Source organism: Grammomys surdaster, unplaced genomic scaffold (assembly GCF_004785775.1).
Source record: "Grammomys surdaster isolate TR1022 unplaced genomic scaffold, NIH_TR_1.0 126133, whole genome shotgun sequence".
NCBI lineage: Eukaryota > Metazoa > Chordata > Mammalia > Rodentia > Muridae > Grammomys > Grammomys surdaster.
The window spans coordinates 5,049,449-5,075,744 of NW_021620941.1; the positions used below are offsets into that span (position 1 = coordinate 5,049,449).

General features: G+C 50.3%; 1 protein-coding gene across 8 annotated transcripts in view; it reads left to right on the forward strand.

Moving 5' to 3' along the window:
* The window catches only part of Ntng2 (netrin G2), a 58,033-nt gene that overhangs the window by 21,872 nt on the left and 9,865 nt on the right, over positions 1-26,296 (forward strand). For 7 of the 8 annotated variants that reach the window (XM_028757070.1, XM_028757071.1, XM_028757072.1 and 4 more), the window contains 3 exons: positions 2,113-2,756; positions 23,490-23,662; positions 26,027-26,053. In XM_028757070.1, coding sequence (XP_028612903.1) covers positions 2,113-2,756; positions 23,490-23,662; positions 26,027-26,053 — 844 coding nt within the window. Of the gene's footprint in view, positions 1-2,095; positions 2,757-23,489; positions 23,663-26,026; positions 26,054-26,296 lie in introns of all 8 variants that reach the window. The other variant, XM_028757073.1, reaches the window with a different exon arrangement.

The following is a 26,296-nucleotide window of genomic DNA, read 5'->3' on the forward strand; positions in this document are numbered from 1 at the left end:
CATGGATCCTTAATCAGGCTGGAGTCCCCAGCCCCTGGCAGAGCCCCATTATCCTTATTCAATGGTAAGAGGCCGGGAACAACTGATGGCTTTGAGGAACCCTGTGACCCCCACCCCCTAGCCCAAGGACCAGTAGCAGGCTAGGGGTGGGTAAGGCAGGGGGCTGGAAAGGATGGATCCAGCAAAAGGTGATATATGGTGACTCACAAGTGGGGGATGTGTGTGTCAGGAATATTGACAGTTGGTATATGATGGGGAGACATTAATACAATTACCAAGGGATCAGACTTTCAGAAGTGAGGTGGGTTTAAAAAAAAAAGGAAAAGAAAAGAAACAAGCTTATGGAAGAGGTATCTCCGAGGACACCCTGGGAAACCCAGGGTCAGTAACACCTCTCTGAGCTACTTCCCCTCCGGCTTGGCTCACTGGGATGAGCCTGCCAGGAGCTGACATCTCCAGTAGACATTTGCTGTCCCACCAGTTCGAGACCGAGGTGCTGGAGGTGTACTGCCTCCTGCAGCTTCACTCTATGTGGTGATGTGGCCACCTCTCTCTGTGTCTCATGGCCTTGGTGTTTTGTTTTGTTTTGTTTTGTTTTGTTTTGTGTGTGTGTGTGTGTGTGTGTGTGTGCGTGCGCGCGTGAGCACATGAACATATGCCCCTGGTGTTTCCGTGTGTGTTCTTTTTCTGTGCTTATTCAAGAGCCTTTCCCAAAAGGAGAAGGACCACTTGAAGGCCTCCTTCAACTCTGTAGAGACTGCCCCAAAACACAGCCTACTGGCTTTAGAGGTTGCTGAGGGTTAGGCATTAACGTCGGAATTTGAGAGGACAAGGTTGAGCCTCTGAGAAGGAGAGTACCCAGCCTGAGTCACGCTGTCCTCCAGCTCCCTCTTTCGTGCACAAACTCTAAGGGTGTGTCTGCCATCCCAGTACACAAGCAGGTGTTCTCTGCCTGGGCTCCATGTTTCCCTCATGCTACCTGGAGCAGAGGGTGGCAGGGTGACCTCCTGGTCAGCCAGCCGCAGTCTGTTGCCTTCTCCTGGTCACTGGGCTTGGCCTCTGCTTGTCATGGAGCCTATGGGAGTCAGTCAGATTCTTCCCATTCAGGACTAGGCATGAGACAAGTCACTGGTGATTCAGAGTCACCAGTGAAAGTCACAAAAAGCTCCTCCTTTGTCCTTGTGATTTGTGAAACACAGACGCAGTGTAGGGCTGGGGAAAGGAAAGAAGGCAGGTGGCAGGGAGGAAAGCAGAATGAGAGGAGAGCAGAGAAGAGGGAGGGTGAGAAAAGAGGGGTGTGGAGAGGGCTTTCTTTTCAGAAGCACCCCCAAATCCTCTGAGAAGACCTGGTTTGTCTTGCCTTCCCTGGGCCTCAGTTTCCCATTCAGCAATTAGGTGCTATACTGGTGAGAAACTCCTTGTACCCCCAAGGTTTCAGGCCTCACCCATCATCAGGGACAGGCAGGTGGGGTGGACATTGGCACCACAGGGTGTGAAGGACAGAGCTATTTTGGTGGGTCAGGGCTTTGTGGGTCCTACCTTAGTGAACCCCTGGGCTAGCTGCGCCCACAGTGCAGCCCTAGACTGCCTGGGTACCAGCCCTGGCATGTGGAGGATCAAAGCCCATAGCCAGTGGGTGACTGCAGTGTTTCTGGCTGAGGTGGCCAGGGGATGGTGGCAATGTGTCCACCCCCTCAGGGGCCTCATGGCTCATTAGAGAGCGAGAGGTTTTTAACTCAGATCCAAGCTACTTTGTCTCTGCACAAACACCTGAAATATTCATCAAAGTGGCCGTGTGGACTGGGGCACTGTGAGGCTGTCAGTGGCAAGGTCTGTTGTTTGATAATTATGGCCTACCATCTAGAACAGTTATGGGCTTATAGAACACACAGTAGAAAGTGCAGAATACCTAAGACCCCTGCCCCATTATCTTATTATCATGCATCTGCTGTCTGTGGGGGACAGGTGTCTGTGGGGGACAGGCACTTTCCACTCCTGCATCCAGGGCTTGGTGATGGCTAGTAGATGTCTAGCCTAGGCACAGGGCGAGCACACCACAGGCCCCTTCCATTGACCAGCATCTACTTCCTGACAGACTCCCTTCCTCTGCAGGAGAACCCTTACCTGTGCAGTAACGAGTGTGATGCCTCCAACCCGGACCTGGCCCACCCACCCCGGCTGATGTTTGACAGGGAAGATGAGGGACTGGCCACCTACTGGCAAAGCGTCACATGGAGTCGCTACCCCAGTCCGCTGGAGGCCAACATCACCCTCTCATGGAACAAGAGCGTGGAGTTGACAGACGACGTGGTGATGACTTTCGAGTATGGCCGGCCCACGGTCATGGTCCTCGAGAAGTCCCTGGACAATGGGCGCACCTGGCAGCCCTACCAGTTCTATGCAGAGGACTGCATGGAGGCCTTCGGCATGTCTGCCCGCCGCGCCCGAGACATGTCACCCTCCAGCGCCCACCGGGTGCTCTGCACCGAGGAGTACTCACGCTGGGCAGGGTCCAAGAAAGAAAAACATGTGCGCTTTGAGGTAAGGGACCGCTTTGCCATCTTCGCTGGCCCTGACCTGCGTAACATGGACAACCTGTACACGAGGATGGAGAGCGCCAAGGGCCTCAAGGAGTTCTTCACTTTCACTGACCTGCGCATGCGCCTGCTGCGTCCCGCGCTAGGCGGCACCTATGTGCAGCGAGAGAACCTCTATAAATACTTCTATGCCATCTCCAATATCGAAGTCATCGGCAGGTAAGACCCAGGGCCACTGGGATGTCAGCTGTTTCCTGGAATGTTGTCACCTGATGGATGTCTCTAGGAATATCTGGTTTTGAAGGATATTATATGCTATTTGAGATATCACCTGGTTCTAGGGATGTCACCTGGTTCCTGGGGTTGTTATCTGATATTTGGGATGTCACCTGGGAACCTAGAGATCACCTCTTTCTTGGGATGTCACCTGACACCCGGTTTGTCTCCTTGCTCCTAGAATGTTTATGTCAACCTGGTACCTAGGTATCACCTTATTCTCAGGATGCCACCTGGCTTCAAGAAGTCACCTCCCTCAGATGTCACCTGGTGCTACATCAAAGGACTGCCTGTGCAGTCAAGACACTCAAGCTTTGCCGTAATTGGGGGAGCTTGTGCAGGTGTTAAATGTCTGGAAGGCAGAAGGTTCTGCACCATCCGAGAACGTAGTCCATTAATAGATACCATGTAGGCTTTACAAGAGATCCTCGTTCCCAAGCCACCTGTGGGACGGAGAAGCTGAGTCTGCTTCCCTCTGGACCTCAGGGCGCTTAGATGAGTCAGACTTGGCAAAGAGCTCACAGCAGTGCCCAGCATGCAATAAATGCTTAAAAAAAATAAGGATTGAATAAAATGAATGCTAGCCAAAGGAATGTCATCAGAGGGCTGGAGCAGGCTGGCAGAGGGCAGTGTGAGGCCTGGGGGTGTTGAAGGGGCCTTTATATGTCTCTCTGTCGCAGGCTCTGTGCTGCCTAGAATGTAGCTCCTGACACGGGGAAAAGCCATTAGCTGCCCCATGTGTCTGATTAGGGTGGTTTTTCTTTTTGCTATTGTTTTGTTTTTGTTTTTGTTTTTTGAGAAATTTATACAGAGACTATATTTGCAATATTTCCATCCCATTTGCCTACCGCCACATCCCACTTTTAGAAAACACACAACATGCAAAACATGTATTTTCATATTTTGACCAGGATTGGGAAGAAGGGTGTGGAGGCGTGGAGCGAGGAAAGCCTGGAGCCAGTTCCATCCCTCTGCCTGGAGTGTGCTGGCCCAGTGGGCTGGGGTGGGGTGGGGTATGTTGGGTGTGTTGGGGTGTGCTGGGGTGAGATGGGATGGGGTGGGTGGCACTCTATTGAGGCTGTGTTTGCATGCATTTCTTTCTTGTTGATACTGTATGTGGATTCCAGGAATGGAGACAGAGGTAAGCCAGTCAGGAACTAGGGTCAGGTTCAAAACTGGCAGAAAGACAGAGGCAGGTGCACATTTGTGGCCTGTTCTGTGGCTGTCTGTGATTTATGGTTCTTACCTACTTGGGACAGAACATTTCAAATCTAGAATGTTCTGGAAGCCACTGAAAGATGGTTCTCCTTCCAACCCCATTACTGTGATAAAATGCCCTGAAAAGGAGCTGGCGGGCCCATCAGCAGTTAAGAACACTCATTGCTCTTGCAGAGGACTCGGGTTTGGTTCTCAGCATCCACACAGTGACTCATGACCACCCATAACTCCATTTCTAGGGGATCTGACGCCCTCTGCTGACCTACATGAGCACATACATACAGGCAGGCAAAACATTTATACACATAAAAATAAATAAACCTTTAAAAGATTTTTAAGAACCCTGACAAAAAGCAACTTGAGGAAGAGAGGGTTTACTTTGATTTAAAGTAGAGTTCATCATGGTGGAAAGGTTAAAGGTTAAAGGTAGAGCAGTGATTCTCAACCTTCCTAATGCTGTGACCCTTCAATATAGTTCCTCATGTTATGGTGATTCCCCAGCCATAAAGTTGTTTTCTTTGATACGTCATAGCTGTGTTTTTGCTTCTGTTCTAACTTGTAATGTAAATATCTGTTTTTTCCAATAGTCATAGGTGACCCCTGTGAAAGGGTTCTTTGACACCCACAGGTTGAGAACCACTGCTGTCTGTCAATCATGTCCCAGATAGGGACATTGCAGATAGCAATGTGCAGGCTGCTTCTCAGCTCCCTTTCTCCACTTCAGCATCCAGGATCCCAGGCAGGGAGTGGCTGTTACTCACAGTGACATCTCAGTTGACAGGAACAAGATAACCCCACAGATGCTCACGGTGGCGCACACCTTTAATCCCAGCACTCAGGAGGCAGAGGGAAGTGGATCTCTGTGAGTCTGAGTCCAGCCTCACCTATTTAAGGAGTATACATAGAGAGACCTTGTCTTAAAAAAACAGAACAAAAAGATAATTCACACAGGTGATTCTAAACGTTGTCAACAACCTAACACATCAGACATCGTGGTAGGAAACACAGGCCCACACATTTTAGCATTGATGTAGCACCCACGTCCCCAGGCCCTCAGGACCCTAGCCTGCTTTCTTTGTCCACTGCTACAAGGGACCCTTGTCTCCAGTATATCCAAGACTCTGCCTTAGAGGACTGAGGGCTCCCTCCTGTGATGGTGCCAGTCAGGACCAGAATACACCTAGAGCCCAGCAGGGTAGTATGTCTCTTGTAACCTGGTTCAAGCCACACCCCTCCACATCCCTCAAGCCACACCCCTCCACACCCCTCAAGCCACACCCCTCCACACCCCTCTCTAGTCTTTTCCTTTCCATCTATGACAAGACCAGGACCACTAGGAACCACTGTCTCCATGGCAGGGTGGCAGGGAGGTGAGGTGGCAGGGCAGTCCCAGCACTCATTTGGCACACAGCCTTTGTGGGCACAGGGATTCTCTATCATGGTAGCAGGAGTGTGGCAATCAATTCAGACAGAATAAGTACTCTTCAGGTGTCTGGTTGGCAAGAAAGCAGCAGCTTGGTTATTGATTAATTAGGTCTAGTTAGATGTCATGAGGCAAGTTTGTGAGCCAACAGAGGGTGCGCCTGAAGTTTCCAGTGGTCTCAGGCTCTAGGGCTTTCTCACCTTCCTTCCCTGACCTGCCAACAAAATAACCACAAATAACCAACAAGTTGGTATTGAGAGTGGGAGAGCCCACAAGCCCAGGTTGGAACATCCAGCAACCAGCACTTGATCCTGGCCCATAGCGCTCACCCTGCACTCTCGGCATCCTGTTTTCTCAGCTGAGCTAAATGTCAGCCAGCCAGGATCCCAGTCCAGACTAGTTCAAGGTCAAGCAAGCCTCACACCACTTTCTCTAGTGAGGCTCTGGCCTCATGGTCTCCTGGGTTCCCATTCTAGTTCTGACTTCATCCTTCAGTACTGAAGGAATATGCACCACAAGACAATGTCCCCTCCTCCTCTCCCAAGTCTAGAGTTCTTTGTCTTGCTGGTGGTTCCATGCTCTGCACACATCAGCAATTACATCTCCAAGGAGGGCTCAGGTGGCTGGAGGATGGGATCAGGAGGCAGAGGCACCTGGTGTGATCTCTGGGAATAAGGAGCTAATACAGGTGGGCACAAGAGGTGTGCCAAGCTGCAACAGAAGGATTGCATGGGTAGCTAAGAGTGAAATCCATCCACCAGCACCCTGGGGTTCGGCCTCCCTGCCACCCAGTCTCCAGGGGCCCATTCCTGGAAGGCTAGAAGGAGACGGGAGCTATTTTCTCCTGCATGTGGGGGAGCTCAGGTACAGAGTCTGGGCAGGAGAGACTGGCTTGAAACTGCAGGGGATGTGAGCCAAAATCTGCACTGGAGGGGGAGGGAGGAGATCATCCAGACTCGTGTGGAACAGGGACATAAAGCCTGTCCCAACAGCCCAAGCTTCATCCTAAGTTTCCAGGGGAGTTTTATATGGTAAGATCCACCACATTTTGGCTTTCACTCGACAGGTATCAGAGAGGTCCTTGAAAAGTCCCTCCAGTGTGCTGGGGAGAGAGGAGTCTCCAGGAAGTGAGTTGCCAAATGGAAATTTGCCTGAGCCTCAGGTTCCTCATCTGCAGTATGGAGCCACAGGCATAATCTCCCCGGTGTTAGAGCTGCTGACGAAGTGACAATGTTATAGTATGTCCCCTTCCTTCCCTCAGGTGGCAGGGGAGAAAGACACCAGGGACAAAGATGGGGCTGCTGAGGAGGATGTCTTGGTCACACCCAGCCCAGGTCTTGACACCTAGCAAAGGCAAGAGGAGGTTTGCTTTTGGGTTAGCAGGGTTTGCAAATCCAAATGGCCCCCGGGGCTCAGAAGCACTGGGAGAGAGAGGGGCAGTGTCTTCAGAACCAATAGGGAAGAGAGAAGCCTGTGGAGAAATGCAGCCAGGCCCTTATAACCTAGCAGCAAAAGAGAGAAAAGGCACAGTCAGGCACTAGCATGAGGTCTCTTGCTCTTTAAAATACCAGCACTGCCTCCCAAAGTCTTTGGATTCCCTGCAGTCCAGCACTGACACCCCAGGGCCCCCTTGCAGTGGTGACAGCAAACATACTGGCAGGGCCGACACACTGAGGGTTGCTACCCACCAGGTCTGGGAATCAACAGGAAGTGGAGGTCACCTAATTCCTACTACTTGGGCTTACCCTGTAAACAGACTTTTCTACCCAGAAAACTCTTAGAGGCTCCAAGGAAACTGCCACACTGGGCCCTCATACACCAGGGGCAGAGAAGGAGTGGGCTCCCTGCTTAGCAATCTCGTGGCCAGAGTGGGCTGGGTTCTGTCCTCTTTTGCCCTGGAGGAGTCCAAAACCCTTGAGAAGGAGGGGACCTGTTTGATCCCAGAGTCCTCACTGAGCCTGTAGGCAGCTCTCTCTGTGGGCTCTGGGGCACGCCCACCTGGTCTTCTCCACACACATCCCTTGGCCCCGCCTCCTCTCTTGCCTCCCTGCCTTTTTCATAAACCTCCTGTCCCTATTGATCGCCAGTAACTGGAGATGTAGTCACAGGATAAGAATAGCAATGTCAGAGAGAAGCAAACCTCTGCTGGGCAGGTAGCATGGGGGGCGGGGAGGGAAGGCGCCTTTCCACTCACCCCAGGCCTCTGTCCCCCTTGACTCCCTACTGTAAACACTGATGGGAAGAGCATTCTGGGAGATTATGGAGGTTGGAGCTGACCCTCAGCAGTAGTGACCATTACTTACAGAGCAAGTCTCCAAGGCTAGTGGCCCCCCGACACTTTCTGGGGTTTCTTCATTGAGCCCTGCCCCAGGAAGATCCTTGTCCTTATTATAGAAATGGGAAACTGAGGCCTGGAGGTTAAGAAATGGATGGGGCTGGGTGTAATAGTACACACCTTTAGTCCCAGTACTCAGGAGGCAGAGCAGGTTGATCTCTGAATTCTAGACTAGTGTGGGATACATAGTGAGTTCCAGAACAGCCAGGGCTATGCAGAGAGACGTTGTTGTAATATATATATATATATAAAGAAAGGCTGTGTATACCCATCAGAGGGCTAAGACAGAGGAAACAGGAACTCCTAAGTGTTGATAAAGACTTAGAACAATCTGCATGACTGATGGGAACTGGAATGCCCAGCTCTGCTGAGAACAGTAGGTGAAAATGTTGAATACAGAATTAACATGTGACCCAGTGATTCTCCTTCTGATCCACTAAAAAGAACTTAAAGCAAAGACCTAACAGGTTATATCAGATTACATCAGCAAGTTCACCATAGCCAGTGATGCAAACAGCCCAAGAGTCTTTTGGAGGATAGATACATGCAGTCTAGACATGTGATGGAATATTATTCAGTCTTATAAAAGGAGAGAGCAGGGTGTGGTGGAACAGCTGAGCAGCCCCTGCATTAGGAGATAAGGAAGAAGGATTCTCAGTTTAAGGCCAACTTGGGCTTTGTAGTGGACCTCTCTCTAAATGTGTGTGTGTGTGTGTGTGTGTGTGTGTGTGTGTGTGTGTGTGTGTGTGTAGGCTGAAATCACAGCTCAATGATGGAGCACTTGCCTACCACCTGGATTTTATCCTCAGAACCACACAAAAATGAAAATGGATCAATGGATGGATGGTGGACAGATGGGTAGATGGATGGGTGGGTGGATGGATAGGAGGACGGATGGATGGCTGGACAGATGGGTAGATGCATGGAAAGGCAGACAGATGGATAGATGGATGGGCAGTGGGCAGATGGATGGTGGATGGATGATAGATGGATAGATGGACAGATGGGTGGATGTGTAGGTAGACAGGTGAGTGGGTGAGTGGGTGGATAGAGAGGTAGGTAGGTGCGTACATAGCTGTGTATGTAGATAGATGTTTGGGTGGGTGAGCTGGCTTCCATATTGTACTGTCCAGGGTAAAAGTCTAGTGTCTGATATGACCCATTAGAACAAGAGAACTAACCTGTGTGTCCTCCTTCCCACTTCTGTAGAATGGAGACGGGGGCCATGAGGTTTAAATGAGCTTATCCCTGAAGGGAGTGTAGAAGTGGAGCAGGAGTCAGAATCAGCTGTTGTGGGCAACTGAAAGGAGTCCTGGGTTGCAGAGAGCCAAAAGGTTTTCTACCTGGATATGTGGGCTCTTAGGAGGGCAGAGCATCTGAACTCTCCAAAAAGTGTGCTCTTGGAGTTTGCATGTAATGTCTCTTCAGGAAGGGGCCCATATGGAACTAATATTAAAAGGAACGCTGACCCCCAAACCTCTGGCCAGTCTCCGGACAGACAGACAATCTGGTTTCTGCTTCACATTCTCTATTTATTTATTTGGTGCATGCATGCAGTATGATAAAAGACTCTGATAAAAATAATGTGAAAGAGAAGGGATTTATTTTAGCTCACAGGTCAAGGCTACTGTCCATCACAGTGGGAAGTCAACAGAAGCTTGGTCAAATGGCACCATAGTCAGGAAACAGAGAAAGATGAGTGCGTGCTGCTTATGTAGTCCAAAATCCCTGCCCAGAGTGGTCCTGCCTGCAATCGAGATGGATCTTCTCCCATTAACGACACTTCCTCCCAGGTATCCTCAGAGCTATTGCTAGTCTTGGTAATTGTCCGTAGGTGCCCAGAGTCTTGCTTCAAGGGAGATTCTCGGTTCTGTCAAGTTGACAATACTCAACAGGCCAATCATTTATCTTTAACTGTCTCTCACAGACTCTCCTGGATGTGTGTAAGAGTGGAGTAGCAGAGCCAGGCTGAGTCGTGCAGGGTCTGAGGCCCTCTGGTTGGTGGGTTCTGTTCATGCACTGGATGGGGTAGACCCACTCTCTACAGGGGAGAACCAGAAGCCTGGCTTTTGGCTGAGATGTCAGGACATCCAGGAGTATCATAGTTGCTCTGAGGATGGGCCGCTTGATGAGTAGCCAGCTGTGTATATTGTTACTGCCAGTTCCCTGGTCCTTTGTTTCTGGAGTTCCCTCTGACCTTTCTCACCCCTTGTTAATTAACTGGCAGATTCTCAGGTACCACATTGGCATCCATTACTGTGTCAAAGTGCCACACCCCAGGACCTCGACACCCCAAGGAGAGCTTTTTCATCTTACCTTTCTGACCAGACACTGAGGTACCAGCTTCTCTGAGGCCTGGGTCAGCCTTGGCAGTCTTTATGCCATTACAGCTTCCTCTACCTTGCCTCTCTCTGAGTCTTACCTGGCTTTTCCCTCTGTCCTATCATAGAGATTCTGAGCATAGGACTTAGGGCTCAGGCTGACCCTACCCAAGATGGCAATGTCTTAATAAGTTAAGATGATCACGTGTCCATGGAAGTCACATATCTGTGGGATAATGATGGTAGGCTCTAACCCATACTGTCACCTACAACCTGCTGGATGTGAGCGGGGGCTGCAGGTGGTGCTCACACCCTAAAGGGAAAAGTGTTAGGACCAACCAAAGCCACATGTGGGAACTGAACCAACAAAGATGCAGGATAACGCTGGGACCAACTGAGAGCAGGACCTAGGTAGTCAGAGGGTAGCCTCCAAGTAGCAATTGGAGACTAAATGGGGGAGAAGCCACTCCCAGCAAAAGCAGCAGGTGCGGAGGCCTTGTCTAAGATGGTACAGGAGGCTCTAAGAGCTCAAGGACTCGGTGACAGTGGCTGAGATGTGGTGAGGGGGTGCAAGAGGGGAGCGCAGCAGGCAGAGCTGGGTGGCAGTGGTCCCTGCGGCTAAAGGGAGCAGTGATTTTAGTCTGAGGAGACACCTCTCCTTGGACTAGAAATGGGCTGTGAGCAGGCCTAGTCTGGCCTCTGATCGTAGTGACAAAGGCAGAGGAAGACTCAGAAAGCGTGTGAGACCAAGCCCCGTGGCAGCTATGACCGAGTCTGATGGTGGAAGGTGGTTGTGGAGGGGACAGGTAACCAGCTACCTCAAGACGGCTTCTGTGGGGTTGAAAGAGTTAGTGGGAGTGAGCTGAGAAAGGGGGTTCCCAGGAGACTCCTGAGTTTCTGACTTAAAGTGCTGTGTGGATGAAGATTTTACCTAGTCAAACAGGGACAGTTGAAGGAAGAAGTTTCTGGAGGGAATTTTAAAAACTGTGTGTGTCTATGCATGGGTGTGTGCGCACATGTGTATGTGCATGCACAAAAGCACACTGTATGAATATGGTCCTGTGTTAAAGAGAGGAGACATGCGAGTGTGGGAAGGAAACCTTGAGATCTTCAAAGGGAAGGCAAAACGCAGAGGTGTGGAGGCAGTTAGGGAGCCCCAGATGGAAGTGGCCCAAGGCTAGTTCACTATCTGAGAACCTGCAGGTTAGCTGATGTTTGTGCAGACGGTGCTGGGCTCGAGGGACTGTAATCTGAGCATGGGAGGCTTCGTCTGGCTTCCTAATGGGTAACAGGATTTATCAGTAGGCCTGCAGAGGTGATGTATATCAGGGCACTTAATAGAAAAGGGCTTGCACAGAAGCCCAAATTTGATTTAGCCAATCAACTCAATTGCTGGCCATCAGCTCCAGGAGGAGCTGCAGCCCGCATCTGTCCCTGTTACCTTGGCATTATCCAGCCTGTCTGCTCAGGGTGGCCCCTCAGCCTGCAGCATAACATCCCCCTCCTCCATGGGCACTCAGGTCTTGATTGGCAGTGTTCTTTGGACCCAGTCTCAAGTCCCCCAGCCCTGAGACTCTGTCTGGCTCCTTAGATAGTTCCCTTAAGCTCCCTGTGTCATGGTCACAGATGTGTTATGCCCTCTAGTCACTTTGGTCCTTCAGCTTCTCTCCTGACTTTTTTCTTGCTTTAAGTGCAGATGCCCTGCCCCCAATGTCACAGAGCCCACCAAAGACTCATATTCCCCACCGACCAACAGCTCAAGGCCACAGGTCACAGGTCTCATTATCCTGGGTTCAAACTGGGGCAGAGGTGGGAATTAACACACACCTTGAGGCCTATCCCACCCTCCACCAAGCTGTACCCCCTGCTCCCTGTAGACATCAAGAAGGAAGTATTCTGATGATCACTCTTCCTTTATCCCTCAGAACCGTCACCTAGCCAGGCAATGTAGAGTTGGAGTCTGCCCTGTGATAACCAAAGGCCCATCAAGAGTTTCCCGGAATAGAAGAGGACTGTTCCTCTCAGTGAGAGAGGAAGGCACTGCTAGCTGCCTTAAAGCACTAGCTTTGCTTCCAACTTTATTATCCAAAGGGTCAGAACCTGTAACTGTGACCTTGGCTGACCTCCTGTGTGACAACAGGTGGCTATTTGGGAAGAGAACAGATTTTGGGAACCAGTTATGCAGAACCCTTTCCGCAGTGAGTTGCTTCAGAAGGAGACAGGATGGGCTCTCCCCTGCTTCCCACATAGGCACCCCATTTTGGAGATTTAGCTGAGCATGATTCCCTTGGGGCTCAGTCTTTGTGGGGCACCAGACCTGGGTCTCCATCCTGACTATCTCCAGCACCCCTTGTTCCACCCAAACTCCCTGTAGCCTCCTCTTTGCCCCAAGGAGCAGGTGACATCACTCACTTGCTTGGGAGCTGACCTACATTTCACAGCCCTCCGTCTGGGAGTTGCTCCAACACCCGCTTCTCTTGCCCAGAGGAGAGAAGGGCCGGCTCACGATTTTTGTGGCACACTGGTGCCAGGCTGGGGCCCAGATGGTGCTCCTACTGGTAACTCCTGGGCATTGCCTGCCCTTCCCTGCTGGGCAGGGCACACTCGGGCCTGGCACAGGCCAGAGCCCCTGCAGTCCTCCATGTGGCTGTCAGACATCCAGCTGGGCCTGTCACGTGTCCTGAGGGCTAGACTTCTCTGGTGTGTGTCTTCCCTGGGAGGTGAAGCTGGCCCTGTCTTGGAAACATTATGTTCTCCGGGAGCTGACTTGGGACCTGTCAGCTCAAGAAAAAGGATGAGGTAGGCAAGACCACGGAGCCCCTGCAGTGTATAGGAGACATGAGGGCTAGATTTAGCAGGTGAGTGGGTACACCCCCAGGAAACTAAGGAGGGGCACAGGCCAGAGCAGAGGGCATGGCTTGGCTACATGGTAAGCAAGGGTGGCAATCGAGATACAGGACATCTCAGGTTCAAGCTTTAGATGAACAGGAAATAGTAATTAGTCTCATGGCATGTAATTATGCGAACAAAAAACATTCATTATTTATGTGAAATCCAAATACAACTGGAATCCTGCATTTTTGTTGTTGTTTTTTTAACACAGAATATTCCTGGTTGCCGAGGATGGCCTCAAATCTTTGACTGAAGCCACCCTCTTGCCTCTTGGATAGCAAGGAGAACAGGCATGCCTCATAGCTCCCAGCCAGCAACCAGTGTCTTTATTCACTGTGTTCTCCACAGAGACTCAGTGGAAATGAGTGGAAATGATTTCAAGAGGTTAGAAGCTATGTCCTCCACCCCATAGGGGACCCTAGAGGCTTCAAGCCAGTCACATTTGCTCTGATGTCTGTTAGCCACTGAGACATGGGACTATCTCATGAGACCACTAGAAAAGTCTGGAAAGAACAGCTTTCTCACCCCACTGACCTTTGTGCTTGTTGGCTGTCAACCATAGCAAGTATTACTTTTCTGAGCCCAGCCCTCTGTGTAGACCTACCTATCTCCTCTCATAGTAAGAGCCTGCTGCCAGGTCCACAGGCCACTAACTATGCAGACACTGGCCGCCATGTTTGCACAGTCCTGGGGCCTCTCCTCCTTCTTCACTCCCACCTTCCTCCATTTCTCCACTCACCCTCCTCCCTCTCCACTCTCCCTCTCCTCCCTCTCCACTCCTACCCTCCTCCATCTCTCCTCCCACCCTCCTCCATCTCTCTTCCCACCCTTCTCCCTCTTTTCCCACCCTCCTCCCTGTCTTCCCACCCTCCTCCCTCTCCTCCCACCCTCCTCCCTCTCCTCCACCCTCCTCCCTCTCTTCCCACCCTCTCCTTCCACCCTCTTCCCTCTCTTCCCATCCTCTTCCCTCCCTACTCCTTCCCTCCTCTTTCCTTCCTCTGTTTTTCCTCCCTCCTCCTTTCCTCCTTCTCTCCTTTATCCTCTTCCTTCCCTTCTCCATCCTCCCCACTCCCCCACAGAATTCAAGAGCTTCCTAGGTAGCCAGGCAGTGTGTTAGGCACTTAGAAAAATGTAATGACAAGACTGAAAATCCAAGGTCTAATCCAATCACTCCTTTCTTAACTGAGACCCAAAGAAATAACAGTTCAAGGTCACACAGCAAGTCAGCCCCAAGGTCTGGGCCAGAAGGTAGCTTCTGAGTCAGCATTGAAAGAGTGGCCCTCCTCCCTATAATCCCTGCCATCCTAGCTGTGAGGATGGGAGTGATGTATCTACCTGCTCCTGGAGGTTTGGGCTGGGCCACCCCACACTGTCCCTTTCTTCATGATTAAATAATTTATTCTGATAGCTGAGGCGAGAAGAACGTAGTAGTAGGGAAGGCAGAGTGGCGGCCCAGGTGAACTGATTTTCAAGGTCAAAATCAGTGAAGAGACCCTTGGGAGAGATGATTCCTCCATGAAGTCGAGGCATCTGAACCAAGAGGATATCCAGGGACCCAGGGCTACCCACAGGGTCTGGACATGAGCCCTGCCTGGAGGTCCTGCTCAGAGAGACCAGGCCTCACAACTCCATAGCCCTTTGCTGCTCCCCAGAGTGATGGCCTTGACCTATGGAGTTCCTGCCTTCTCACATAGGAGAGGGGAAGAGTGGGGCCTTGTGGGTATTCTCTGGATTTGGTGAATAATGCAGGTACCAGTGGGTAGCAAGGCTTTAAGTTACTCACATGCTTGCTTATTTATTTTCCTTACTTCATCTCCCAAGGGTCTTCTAGATTAGAAAGGGAAAATCACAGGACGGCCTGAGCTAGGGGAAGAATGTGTCTGTGTCTGGGGTGGGGTGGGGCAGGTACACTTCTGGGAACTTGTGTCTATCTGAGAGCCAATTAGACCCCGAGCCATGGCCCAGATGCCAGAAATGGAATCAGTATCCACTGAACATGAGTTTTAAATTACTCTCTCCCCCATGTCTTCTTTTGAGGCAGGATCTTGTGTAGACCAGGCTGGGCCAACTCTTTATGTCGCTGAGGATGTGGTTCTGATCATCCCACCTTCACGTCCTCAGTGCTGGGATTACTCTCTTGCGCCACCTTCTGCAGAGCCTGACAGATTAGGAAACTGAGGCAGAGTAAAGGTCAGCATTCTTTCTTATTGCCATAACAGTAAGAGGCCAGTAGGATCCAGGGATCAGAACCACCAGTTCCCAGGCTCAGAGAAAGGAAGAGAAAGAAACTATCCCCCATGTATGAGCACCTACTGTGTGTAGAGGGCTTTGTGTCACACCAGCATTTTCTATGTGTGCATGTACCACAGGATAGACAGCTGCTCCCTGTCCATCATTCTTTCATTTAGTCCTTCATGAGTGACCAGTGTTTCTGGTCTCCCTGACAACCCACACAGAAAGGGAATTTGTATTCCCATCATATGGATGAGCAAATGGAGACCCAGATGGACTGATAACATGTGCACCTGTGCTGGGCAGAAGCCCTGTCCACTGCTCTGCCTTCCCATGTCCATCTTGCCTCTAGGGCACTGGGAGATAAGCCATGGAGAACAGCAACAGGTCTGGCTGATGTTTGGACTCCAGCCTGGTACCATCTTTGGCCCACTGTGGGTGGGCCCTCAGAACTTCTGTGGTCTTTCCAGGTCTCAGTCTCCATATTTGGTTGGGTATCCTATAAGCAAGAGCTTACAGGATAGTTCTTAAACAAAGTGGGAACATCTGGGCCAGCTGTCTTTGCCCAGAGCCTTTGAAGGCTCTAATGGAACAAGCATTGCCAGTGAGCCTATTCTGGGGCTGCCGCCACTCTCTTGACCCACCCACATGCACGCTGTCCATTCATTGGCCTGAGCTCTGCTGAATGGAGTTCACCTACTGTACATGCGCCTGTTTAAAGTGAGTTTCAGTGCCCCTAAATATTTATAGAGGTCTAGGAAAAAAAAGTAGAAAAAAAAAGAGAAAAATAGGTTTCAGGGCTGGAGAGATGGCTCAGCAGTTAAGAGCAGGTTGCTCTTCCAGAGGTCCTGAGTTCAATTCCCAGCAATCACATGGTGGCTCACAACCATCTGTGATGGGAGTCGATGCCCTCTCCTGGTGTGTCTGAAGACAGCTACAGTGTACTCATATACATTAAATAAATAAATAAATAAATAAATCAGAAAAAAGTAGAAGATTCATAGAGGGCTGGTGAGATGGCACTTGCCACCAAGCCTAATGGCAAGAGTTCTATCCCTGGGTTGCATTAGTTAAAGGAGAAAGCTGGCTTGAACTGCTTTGAAAGCTGTTCTCTGACCTCCACATATATTCCGTAGTATTTGCATACACAAAATAAATAAATGTAATTTTAAAGTTTTCAACCTCAGCTACATAGAGTTTGAGGCTAGCCTGGGTTACATGAGATTATCATAACGAACACTCAGGCGGTGGCGGCACATGCCTTTGATCCCAGGACTCAGGAGGCAGAGACAGGCGGATCTCTGAGCTCAAAGTCTGCCTGGTCTACAGAACAAATTTTAGGACAGCCAAGGGCTACACAGAGAAACCCTGTCTGGAAAAAAAAAACAAAACCAAAAAGAAACACCACCCCCACTGCCCCATAAGGTCTCTCTACATAGCCCAAGCTGGACTGAAACTCACAGTGTGACAATTTTAGGTCGTCTTCACCACCTAGGAGGAAATACTGTTGCCCCACAATTCCCTCTCTCTCCATCAGCCCAGCCAACTCCCACTAGTTTGCTTTCTGTCTGCACAGGCTGGCCTCTATGGACAATTAGTGGCAACTGACTTATACATTGTATCTGGCTTATTTTGCTTAGCATCTTGTTTTCAAGGATCATCCAGGTGCAATATGAAACAGCATTTCCTTCCTTTTGTGGCATAATAATACTCTATTCTCTGTATATGCTGCCTTTAGTATATCTGTAAACAGTTATGGGTGGTCTCCAGCTTTGGGGTACCGGAATTCAAGCGTAGGTCCAATTTCTCTTGCATGTGTATCCTGGAGCTAGGAGGATTATGTTTAACCTTCAACCGCATGCATTATCTCTCTGAATTACCTCATGCACCCAACCAGAGGACGTGACTCTGAATGTGGTGTTTTGGGGAATGTGGTTGAGAGTCATAATAGGCTAATAGGAAACATGGCTGCCAGATGCCTCATTGAAGAAGTGACATTGTTGTTCAACTTGCCACTTCTCTCTCAAAGTGTTAGCTTTGGGAAAGGGGCAAGAGCCTTGCAACAGGAGCCAGACAGAGGGAACAGCATGCTCGAAGGCCCAGAAGATAGCAAGGTTAGAACTTAGGCTAGACAAAAGTGGAGAGAGAGTGTCTTAGCTAGGGTTTTGCTGCTATGAACAGACACCATGACCAAGGTAACTCTTATAAGAACAACATTTAACTGGGGCTGGCTTACAGGTTCACAGGTTCAGTCCATTTTCATGAAGGCAGCATCCAGGCAGGCATGGTGGAGGAGGAGCTGAGACTTCTACATCTTCATCTGAAGACCGCTAGGAGAAGACTGGCTCCCGTGTGGTTAGGAAAAAAGTCTTAAAACCCATGCTCATAATGATATACTTCCTCCAACAAGGCCACACCTACTCCAACAAGGCCACACGTCCTAATAGTGCCACTCCCTGGGCCAAGCATATACAAACCACCACAGAGAATGAAGGATGAGAAGAAACAGTGAAGTTCCCCCACTGCACCCCTATACAGAGAGGCAATGTCATCCAGAAGTACTTGCAAAGATAAGAGAATAAGGAACCTCTGCCATTAGCTAGGATGGTCTGGACCACTAGTCCTTGGGTAGCCTCCTTTACACTAGCCAAGGCTCTCCAGTTCTTCATGGCACTGACAAGACCACGATGCCTTCTATGTTCTGGCAGAAGATAGAGAAGGATTGAGACTGCCAGGGTGGGGCCTGACCAGAGCCAAGGTCAGAGAGGGACCTGCTGCATGGCCCTAGAAAAGTCACTCCCCTCTTGTGCCACCCAGGCCACTGGACTCTAACAGCCAGCCTTCCTGTTAGCATGGACACAATCTGCTTCTCAGATCCAGCTGATCTTTTATGCATTTTTAATAAGCCAAGGTCAATGTTATCACCCAAAGTTGATGGCAATCTTTTCTCTATGTAGCTGATGTCTAAAAATAGCCCCTCCTCAGGCCAGAGGTGTGGAATATACTCCTGGCTTTCTACAACTGGGTGTTCCTCTCCAGCTAGCTCAGCAGGGTGTTAAATACAAATTCACAAGAATAAAAAAAAAAGAAAGAAAGAAAAGAAAGCTTTAGAGGTCAGATACACTTTGCAAACAAATTTCTGTCAAAGTCGAACAGATTTCTTTCCTGGAGGACTTGTAGGAGACTTTGGTACACTAGTGTGCACCGTGAGTTGGGTTGTTTGGGGTGTCACGGCACCATTGCATGTTTGACCAAAGAGGCTCAGGCATGGGACCTTCCTTTACATGGATTTCCTGGGGCCTAGTATCCCCAAGAAGTAGAACCTACAATGCCAGCTAGTACCTGCCATCCACCTCTTTGCCTTTGGAGGGGCCAGCTGGCTGTTTTGTGCTCCACTCTGTAGCTCAGAGATGCAGTGACAGGCCAGGGCCAAGCTAGCTACAGGACCGTGTGTGTAATGACATCTGTCTCTGCATCTTTTCTGCTGCTGTGACAGCACACTGACAAGAGCAACTTAAGGGAAGGTTAATCCTGATCCACCGGTCAAGAGGACAGTGCATGATGGCAGGGAAGGCGAGGCAGCTGGTCATGTGACATCCAGTCAGGAAGCAGAGAGAAAGAAGATGAAAGCATGCTACAGCTCAGCTCCATTTCTCAGGATCCTAGCCAGGGAATGATGCCACCCACAGTGGGCAGGTATTCCCATTTCAATTGATGCAATCAAGATCAACCCCAATGCCTGGGGGGCATTTCCAGAACCCCCGGTGATTCCAGATCCTGTCAGGTTGCCAGTTAACATTGCTATCACAGTGTCTTGTCCTCTCAGTGGCTGTAATAAAGCACTGAGACCCAAAGCCACCTGGGGAGGAAAAGATTTATTTGGCTCACACTTCCAAGTCACAGTTCATCATTAAGAGAGTGCAAACTCAAAGTGAAGGCTTTTTTATTTCACACAGCATTACCTCCAGCCAGGACTTGCGCACAGACACAGGAGTACAGCAGAAACCGTGGAGGAGGATGCTTGCTGGCTCACGCAGGCTCATGCTTAGCTAGCTTCCTTATACAGCTCAGGACCACCTAGAATGGTGCTGTCCACTATAGATGGAGCCTTCTATATCCATTAACATTCAAGACAATCCCCACTGCTATGATACAAACCAGTCTGGACCTTAGAAGGGGTTGGACCAATGTGTCCCATGTGATTCATGTTGTAAGATCATTTGAAAAAGCATTACCATACCACCCCCAAATTCTCTGCTCTGCCAAGGAGTTTGTCAGTGTGAACCTAGGGAGCCTAAAAGCTAGGATGTGAAACAGCAAGTATAGTGCTCACCTGTTAAGCATGAAGCTTCGCTTTCATTCCCTACACTGCACAAATCAGGTACTGGTTCTGCCCTGTGATCCCAGCCCTCCAGAGGTGAAGGAAAGTAAAGGCAGGAGGATAAAAATTTTAAGGTCATATTTAAGGAGTCAGAGGCCTGGCATACACAAGACTATGTCAAGGGGAAAAACCTGATATAGAAGAAAGCAGAAATCATTCGTAATCCTGCCGATCTCTCCACTACTTGCCTTTCTTTAGGGGTTTAGGGTACCAGTGTGTGTGTGTGTGTGTGTGTGTGTGTGTGTGTGTGTGTGTGTGAGAGAGAGAGAGAGAGAGAGAGAGAGAGAGAGAGAGAGAGAGAGAGAGAGAGAGAGAGATTTGGGGAAAGGTGAGACAGGATCTTACAATATAGCTCGGGCTGACCTGAAACTCATTTCATAGCCCAAGTTGGCCTCAGACTTGTGGCAATCCTCCTGCCTCAGTGCCAATTACAGGCATGAGCTCTCCACTGGGCTATAGAACTGAGGACTTCACTGTGTCCACTCAAGTATCTTCCTTTGTCATGGTCCAAGCTCTATTCTGTGTGGACCTTGTGACATCTGAAGTTGGATTCTGGGTCCATGTCCTCATCTCTGAGGAAGCTGAGACAGGGGAGAGTAGAATGAGAACATTCAGGAACTGTGACTTTTTGCCCCCACATTCAAAACATTCCCTCCAGCTGGAAGTATCTCTGGGCACATGCACTCATGACTGTAATGTTCCATCACTTGGATGCACAGTACTTTAATTTACAACAGAACCTCATCTACCAAACATAACAGACTACCTTAAGGGAATTCCCAACATTCCCACTGATTAGCCCGTGGCTATGGAGAAATGTCACACTTAGTGGCTTATCTTATAACAAACTTTTGAATAGCTGGTGTTATTTATTTTGTTCTGTATGAGAGTGTAAACAGAATGGTTACCTTCTGCTCCATCATAAAGTCAAAAGATTGAGGGAGAAAACACTAAGTGGGGGTCTCTTGTACCTTAATTTCCTTATATATCAGGATAACATGAACACAGGAGGCCATGGAAGCCAGACAGCCTGACCAGTCCAGCAGACAGTGGATATTTAGTGGGGTTTGCCTCCCATATCTCTGCCCCAAATGAGACTCCCTGCTGAGACTGTTTCTAGTGAGGGGACACAGGCACAGGAAGAGAGAGGCAGAGACAAGAAGACATAATGAAGGACAACAAGAGGTGTTAGCTATGTGTGATATGGGCATGAGGAGGCAAGTAGCGATGGGTCTTCTGGGAGAATATGGGAGTAGGCTGTGGGGACAGAGAGCATCACCCAGCCCAGGTTGGTGGGGCAGCATGGGGAGGGAAAAGGGCTCAGCAGACATCTTCCCCAACCCTATGCTGGAGATAGAACCCCAGGGGCCTGGCAGGCTACTCCCTAGATCCCAGCAATAGTCTTTTGGGTATGATGTTGTTCACCAGGTATGACAGGGATCCAAGATGTCTGCTGGTACCCTCCCTGGGCTTTGTCCCCATATTCCCAGAGGAACCATACTGCTGTAAAATGTCAACCAGTCCATTGTGTCCCAGTAAGGCGCTATCAGCTGCCACCATCTGAGCTTTCTCTCCATCCAGGAACCTCCTCACGCTCTTGCTTTTTCTAGAAGATTCCCTGCTTCTAGATTGTCCTGCAGATTTGGGTTCGGAGAAGTTTTCCATGGAGCTCCGTCAGAGCAGAGCCCCTCCCTAATCTTCTTTGCTAACCATTTAACTTACTAATTAATTAACCCTCCCCCTCCTCAAAGCCTGCTACGTCACTGGTGCCCTATAAATATTTTCCTTGCATATTTTAATAAAAATAAGATTCCACTCAGCATGCCAGTCGCAATTTGCTTTTTGCAAATAGTGACAATGTGACTTGGAAGTCTGCTCATCTCAGAATAAGGCACACTCTCGTTCACACACAGGGGCTCACCTCCCTGCTCCCCACTTATTTTGTTGGTTTGGTTTAGTTTTCTGGACAGGAACTTTCTATAGCTCTGGCTGACCTGGAACTTGAGATCCTCCTGTCTCAGCCTCCTGAACACCAAGGCTTGCAGGTGTGGACCACTGTGTCCAGGTTTCTCTCTCCTTAACTTTGGGCTGCTAAGAACTTCACATTCCCACACCCACACCCACACAACGAGCGCCTCCTACTCCAGCTACCATCTGGGGTCCTCTTTTCCTTAGTGCCTTTGCTGTGTGGCCCTGTCTCAACCAAAAAGCCATTCTCAACTGTCCTATAACTGCACTTATATTTCTGGGTTTCTCTAAAGGACAGAGACTCAAAGAGCCAGTTTGCAACAGCATCGTGACAGTTGATTACACTAATGTCATAAACTCCCTTAGTATCAGTTGCCATGGTACAACTGGCATCCTCTGAGTGTGTTTCCACCAAGCCCAGTCAGGTGCACACTTGGCTCTGGATTGACATGCCTTTGAGCTTGCTGTGGTCCTCTCCCTTCACACCAATTGGCACCCTCTGGCATCCACCTATAAGCAACCAGGTGCAAGCCAGCACCGTATGGGCTACATCCTGCTTGATGGTGTTCAGTGTTTGCTCTGTCCTCTGCGTTGTTGGCCCAGATTTGGTCTAATTCAAGTTCCACACCAGTGTGAGTGCTCTAGAAACTTTCTGCTCTGGTTGTGTCATCTGTGATCTTCTGGGCTGTCATGGCTCAGTGCCCAGAGCCCTCCATTCTTAGGAGTCCCCAATTCTATTATGAAATGCTTGTATAAAAAGGAATGTGCCCTCATCAATTTTAAGTTCCCCCAAGGTAGAGCTTGTGGAAGATAGGTGGAAGCCATGCCTACTCCTCTCCCTTTACTTACCAGTTTGCACAATGATGAGGTGCCTATGACTATTTGACTAAATGGTAAATATACATGTGTGGGTGAACTGATGGGGCTGAGAAGCTGGGGTTTTCTCTGTCACCCTCAAGTGCCTGAGTCTACAGCTTTCAGCCAGGACTCTGTGCACAGGACGTGCTGGGGCACAGTTCACGATCTGTCACCTGCTTGCCCACCTTAGTTAAGTGGTAAGGTGAGTGTGGGGATGTGACTTAGTGGGTCGAGTGTTTACCCAGTGTGCACGGAACCTTGGGTTCAATCTCCAACACACACACCCAAACACATGCCCATGTATGTACGCGTTCACATACACACATACACACACATACACACAAATGACTGTGGGACTGGAGAGATGGCTTAGCTAGTAAAGATACCTGCCCTAAAACTTGATGGCCCAAGTTTCTTCCCCAGGGTTCACATGTTTAAAGGAAGAACTACCTCCCAAAAGTTGTCCTCTGCCCTCCACATGCATACTTTGTGTACCTGGATGGGAACACACACACGCGCGCGCGCGCGCGCGCACACACACACACACACACTTAACTTTTTAAAATAACCAATACCTGTACTCCTAGCACTTGGGGAGTAAATGTGGGAATAGCAGAAGTTCAAGACCATCCTTGGCTTTGTAGCTAATTCAAGGCCAGCCTGGGCTTTGTGAGATGATCTCTTTTAAAATGGAAAAATAAAAATAAGAAGGTATTAAGGTGGTTAGGTTGCTGAAACATCTGGGATAAGGGAATCTCTCCCCTCCCAAGAGCAGAAGTCTAGAAACCCAGCCAGATGGGAACCAGAATCAGTCTCAGGGTCCAGAGCTGCCTGGCTGGGAAATGTCTCCAAACTATGGGAGAGGGAGTCTGGACTCTTTGTGCAGAAGGAGAGTCTGAGTGTGCAATGGACCACTGGCCTCCAGAATCCCTCCTAGGACATCCTAGCACACACCTGGCCACTCTTGCTCCAGAGTTATCTACTTCACCAGAGGCCCAGAGGCCTGCCCTGGACCTTGCTGACTCCTCCCATCCTCTGGTCTCCTCAGGTGTAAGTGCAACCTGCATGCCAACCTGTGCACGGTGCGCGAGGGCAGCCTGCAGTGTGAGTGTGAACACAACACCACAGGCCCTGACTGTGGCAAGTGCAAGAAGAACTTCCGCACACGTGCCTGGCGAGCTGGCTCCTACCTGCCACTGCCCCATGGCTCTCCCAATGCCTGTACGTATGTAGCCTGCCCAGCTGCAGTTCCCATTCTGTGCCCCAGCATGGTGTTCACATGTGCACATACAGAGGAGGGGAAGGGGCAGCCGGCATACATACACACACATGTTGCCCCTCCAGCTCCCCTCCTCCATATCTTCTAGGCTGTTTCAGCCCTAGTTGCATTCAGGCCAACCCTTCTCAGAATCTTATCTGCCACCCTTCTTCATTCTGAGAGAAAGGCAGGAACCCCATGGAGATGCAGAAATCGGGGTACGGTGAATGCACCCTTGCACCCTAAGGAGTTTTATGAGGTGTATGCCACACGTCACATGTCATATCTGGCACTGCATCTGCAGCCCAGCTGCCAACACTCAGTGGAGCTTTCACATTTTGTAGCTATGTCCTTTGTGACTCTTGGTCTGAGCCCCTGTTCTCAGCCCAGTCTTGTCTCCCCTTGCTCAGCCATCAAGGGAAGGCATGTGAGAGTTTTGTCCATACATGTCTGCATCATGAGCATCTTTTGAGAGACCTCCCCATCCCCAGAACAGCTCCCACAAGGATCTAGACCATGAGCAGTGGAGAGCCTAGGCTGGCACCCGAAACACACTAAATGACCTGTGCAGCTGAGGCTGCACCAGATGTCACAATGTCACTTCCCCGAGTCCTTACAATACCACAGGAGTGCCGTGACTAACCCACCCTCCAGATGAGTACCCGGAGGCCCAGACAGCCCAGTGCCTTCCTGGTTCCACAGCCAGTCCCAGACAGCACAAGACCCAGTGACAAAACCAGGGCTCACGTAGTTCCTAAACCCCTTGTCCCATCTGGCCCCCTCCCTCACCCCTAAAAGATTCATGTGGCTTTAAACTGATCAAAGCTAAAAGCTGTGGCAAGGCAGCCGGTAACAGGCATGGTGCGCCTGAGCTACAGCAGGCAGTGTGACAAGCCTTTGAAGAAGTGACTTGCCAGGCACCTCGAGGCACTCAAGGGTCTTCAAAGGCACAGAGGGGGCTTGGCAGGCTGTTGGCCTGCCCCCTGTCTATCTCCCTCATCCTGAGTAACTCTCCACATCTCTTTGTATCCTGAACCTTCCTTTAGTTCTTGCTGTCTCTCACTAGTGGGCTTGTCTCCTTTCCATCTGTCCTAAGGCCAGACCCAGCCCTCAGCACTTCTGCCTGGTCCCTTCCTCAGACTCTTGACTGTCACCTCCACCATCACGGACCAAGACTCCCACCTGCAAAACACCCAGGTCCACTGTCCCCATGGCCTGCCCAAGCAGTAGACAAACAAACTTGAGTGGCTTTTGTGTGTCGTCTCCTCCCTTCTGTGAGAGCCTGTCCCTTAACCCCCACTTCCGTCTACCTCCCTCCTCTCATGGACCTCCTGTTCATAATCACTGGAGCACCTCCTCCTAGGTGCCCACTGCCTCAAAGCCTTGGGAATGAAACCCTAAGTTGTCAGTCCCCCCAAGTACAAGGCCTCTGTGAGATCACCTCACCCCCTCCCTCCATGTCTCCCTAAAGCCAAAATCCTCTGTGCCCTGTCTCTTGGGATTGGACCTTCCTCTCCCTCAGGGGCAGACTCTGAGGGAGTCTTGCCCCTATGCCCCACTCCCAGCACCTATAAGTCCTTGCTCTCAGCTCCCGAACTCCCAAGGTCTCTACACGCATACAATACCTGTCGAGGTCTGTAAGCCCAGAGTAGATGCCAAGAAAGCCATGGCGCCCACCCAGCCCACTGTCCCCGCCCACCCAGCCCACTGTCCCCGCCCACCAAGCCCACTGTCCCGCCCACCAAGCCCACTGTCCCTGCCTAGGGTAAAGCCTTTCTCAGAACCGCCTAGAGTGAAGCTATGACTGACTCCTTCCTTCTTTGACTGTGACAGTTCTACTCTGGGACTGTGTTTGGATGGTGGCATCCCCGATCAAACCACAACCCAGGCTTCCTCTCCCAGAGAGGCACAGAACGCCTAAAGAGACTTGGATTCAGCTTCTCCCATTGCCATGTCTCCCAGAAGGCTAAGGCCACACCTCCAATTCCGCGCTGATAACTCTGTCATGAGGGCATTATACTGCCCTAGGGAGCCTGAAGATTGAGGTTAAACAAGAGGGAGGACTTGTCACAGTGTCCTGGGAAAGAAACAGTTTACAATGTCCCATCTACAAACTGGACTAAAAGCAGCCTTCAGGCAGTCAGTAGCGTGAGTCCCCATAGGTATGGTCCCATTGAGGCTGCCCCTGTGACTGGACAGTCTCGGGCCCTCTAAGTTTCCTTCCCTTTAGTGGGCCTGGAGGTCACCTCTGTGGCTCCCCCTTCCTGTGCCAGGTGGAGGTGGCCAGGCCTTGTGTCTAACACTGTAACCCTCTTGTGCTCCTACAGGTGCAGCTGCAGGCTCCGCCTTTGGCAGTAAGTACCACGCTCTGTACAAGACTCTGCGGCTAAGCCTGGAGAGCGAGCATGAAGGGGCTGCTGTCTCTCGGGGCTATCTCGCTTCTGTGTACCCTACTGCACCTAATCACACCCACCTGCCTCTCCACCTCACCTCAGGTCTCCTAGGAGCTTTCTTACGCTGCTTTGAAAGAAGGACAGGGCTTTTGTGCAACTTGGATCCCTGACCCCTGAGTGGACAGACTGCCCTGTCTCCTCACA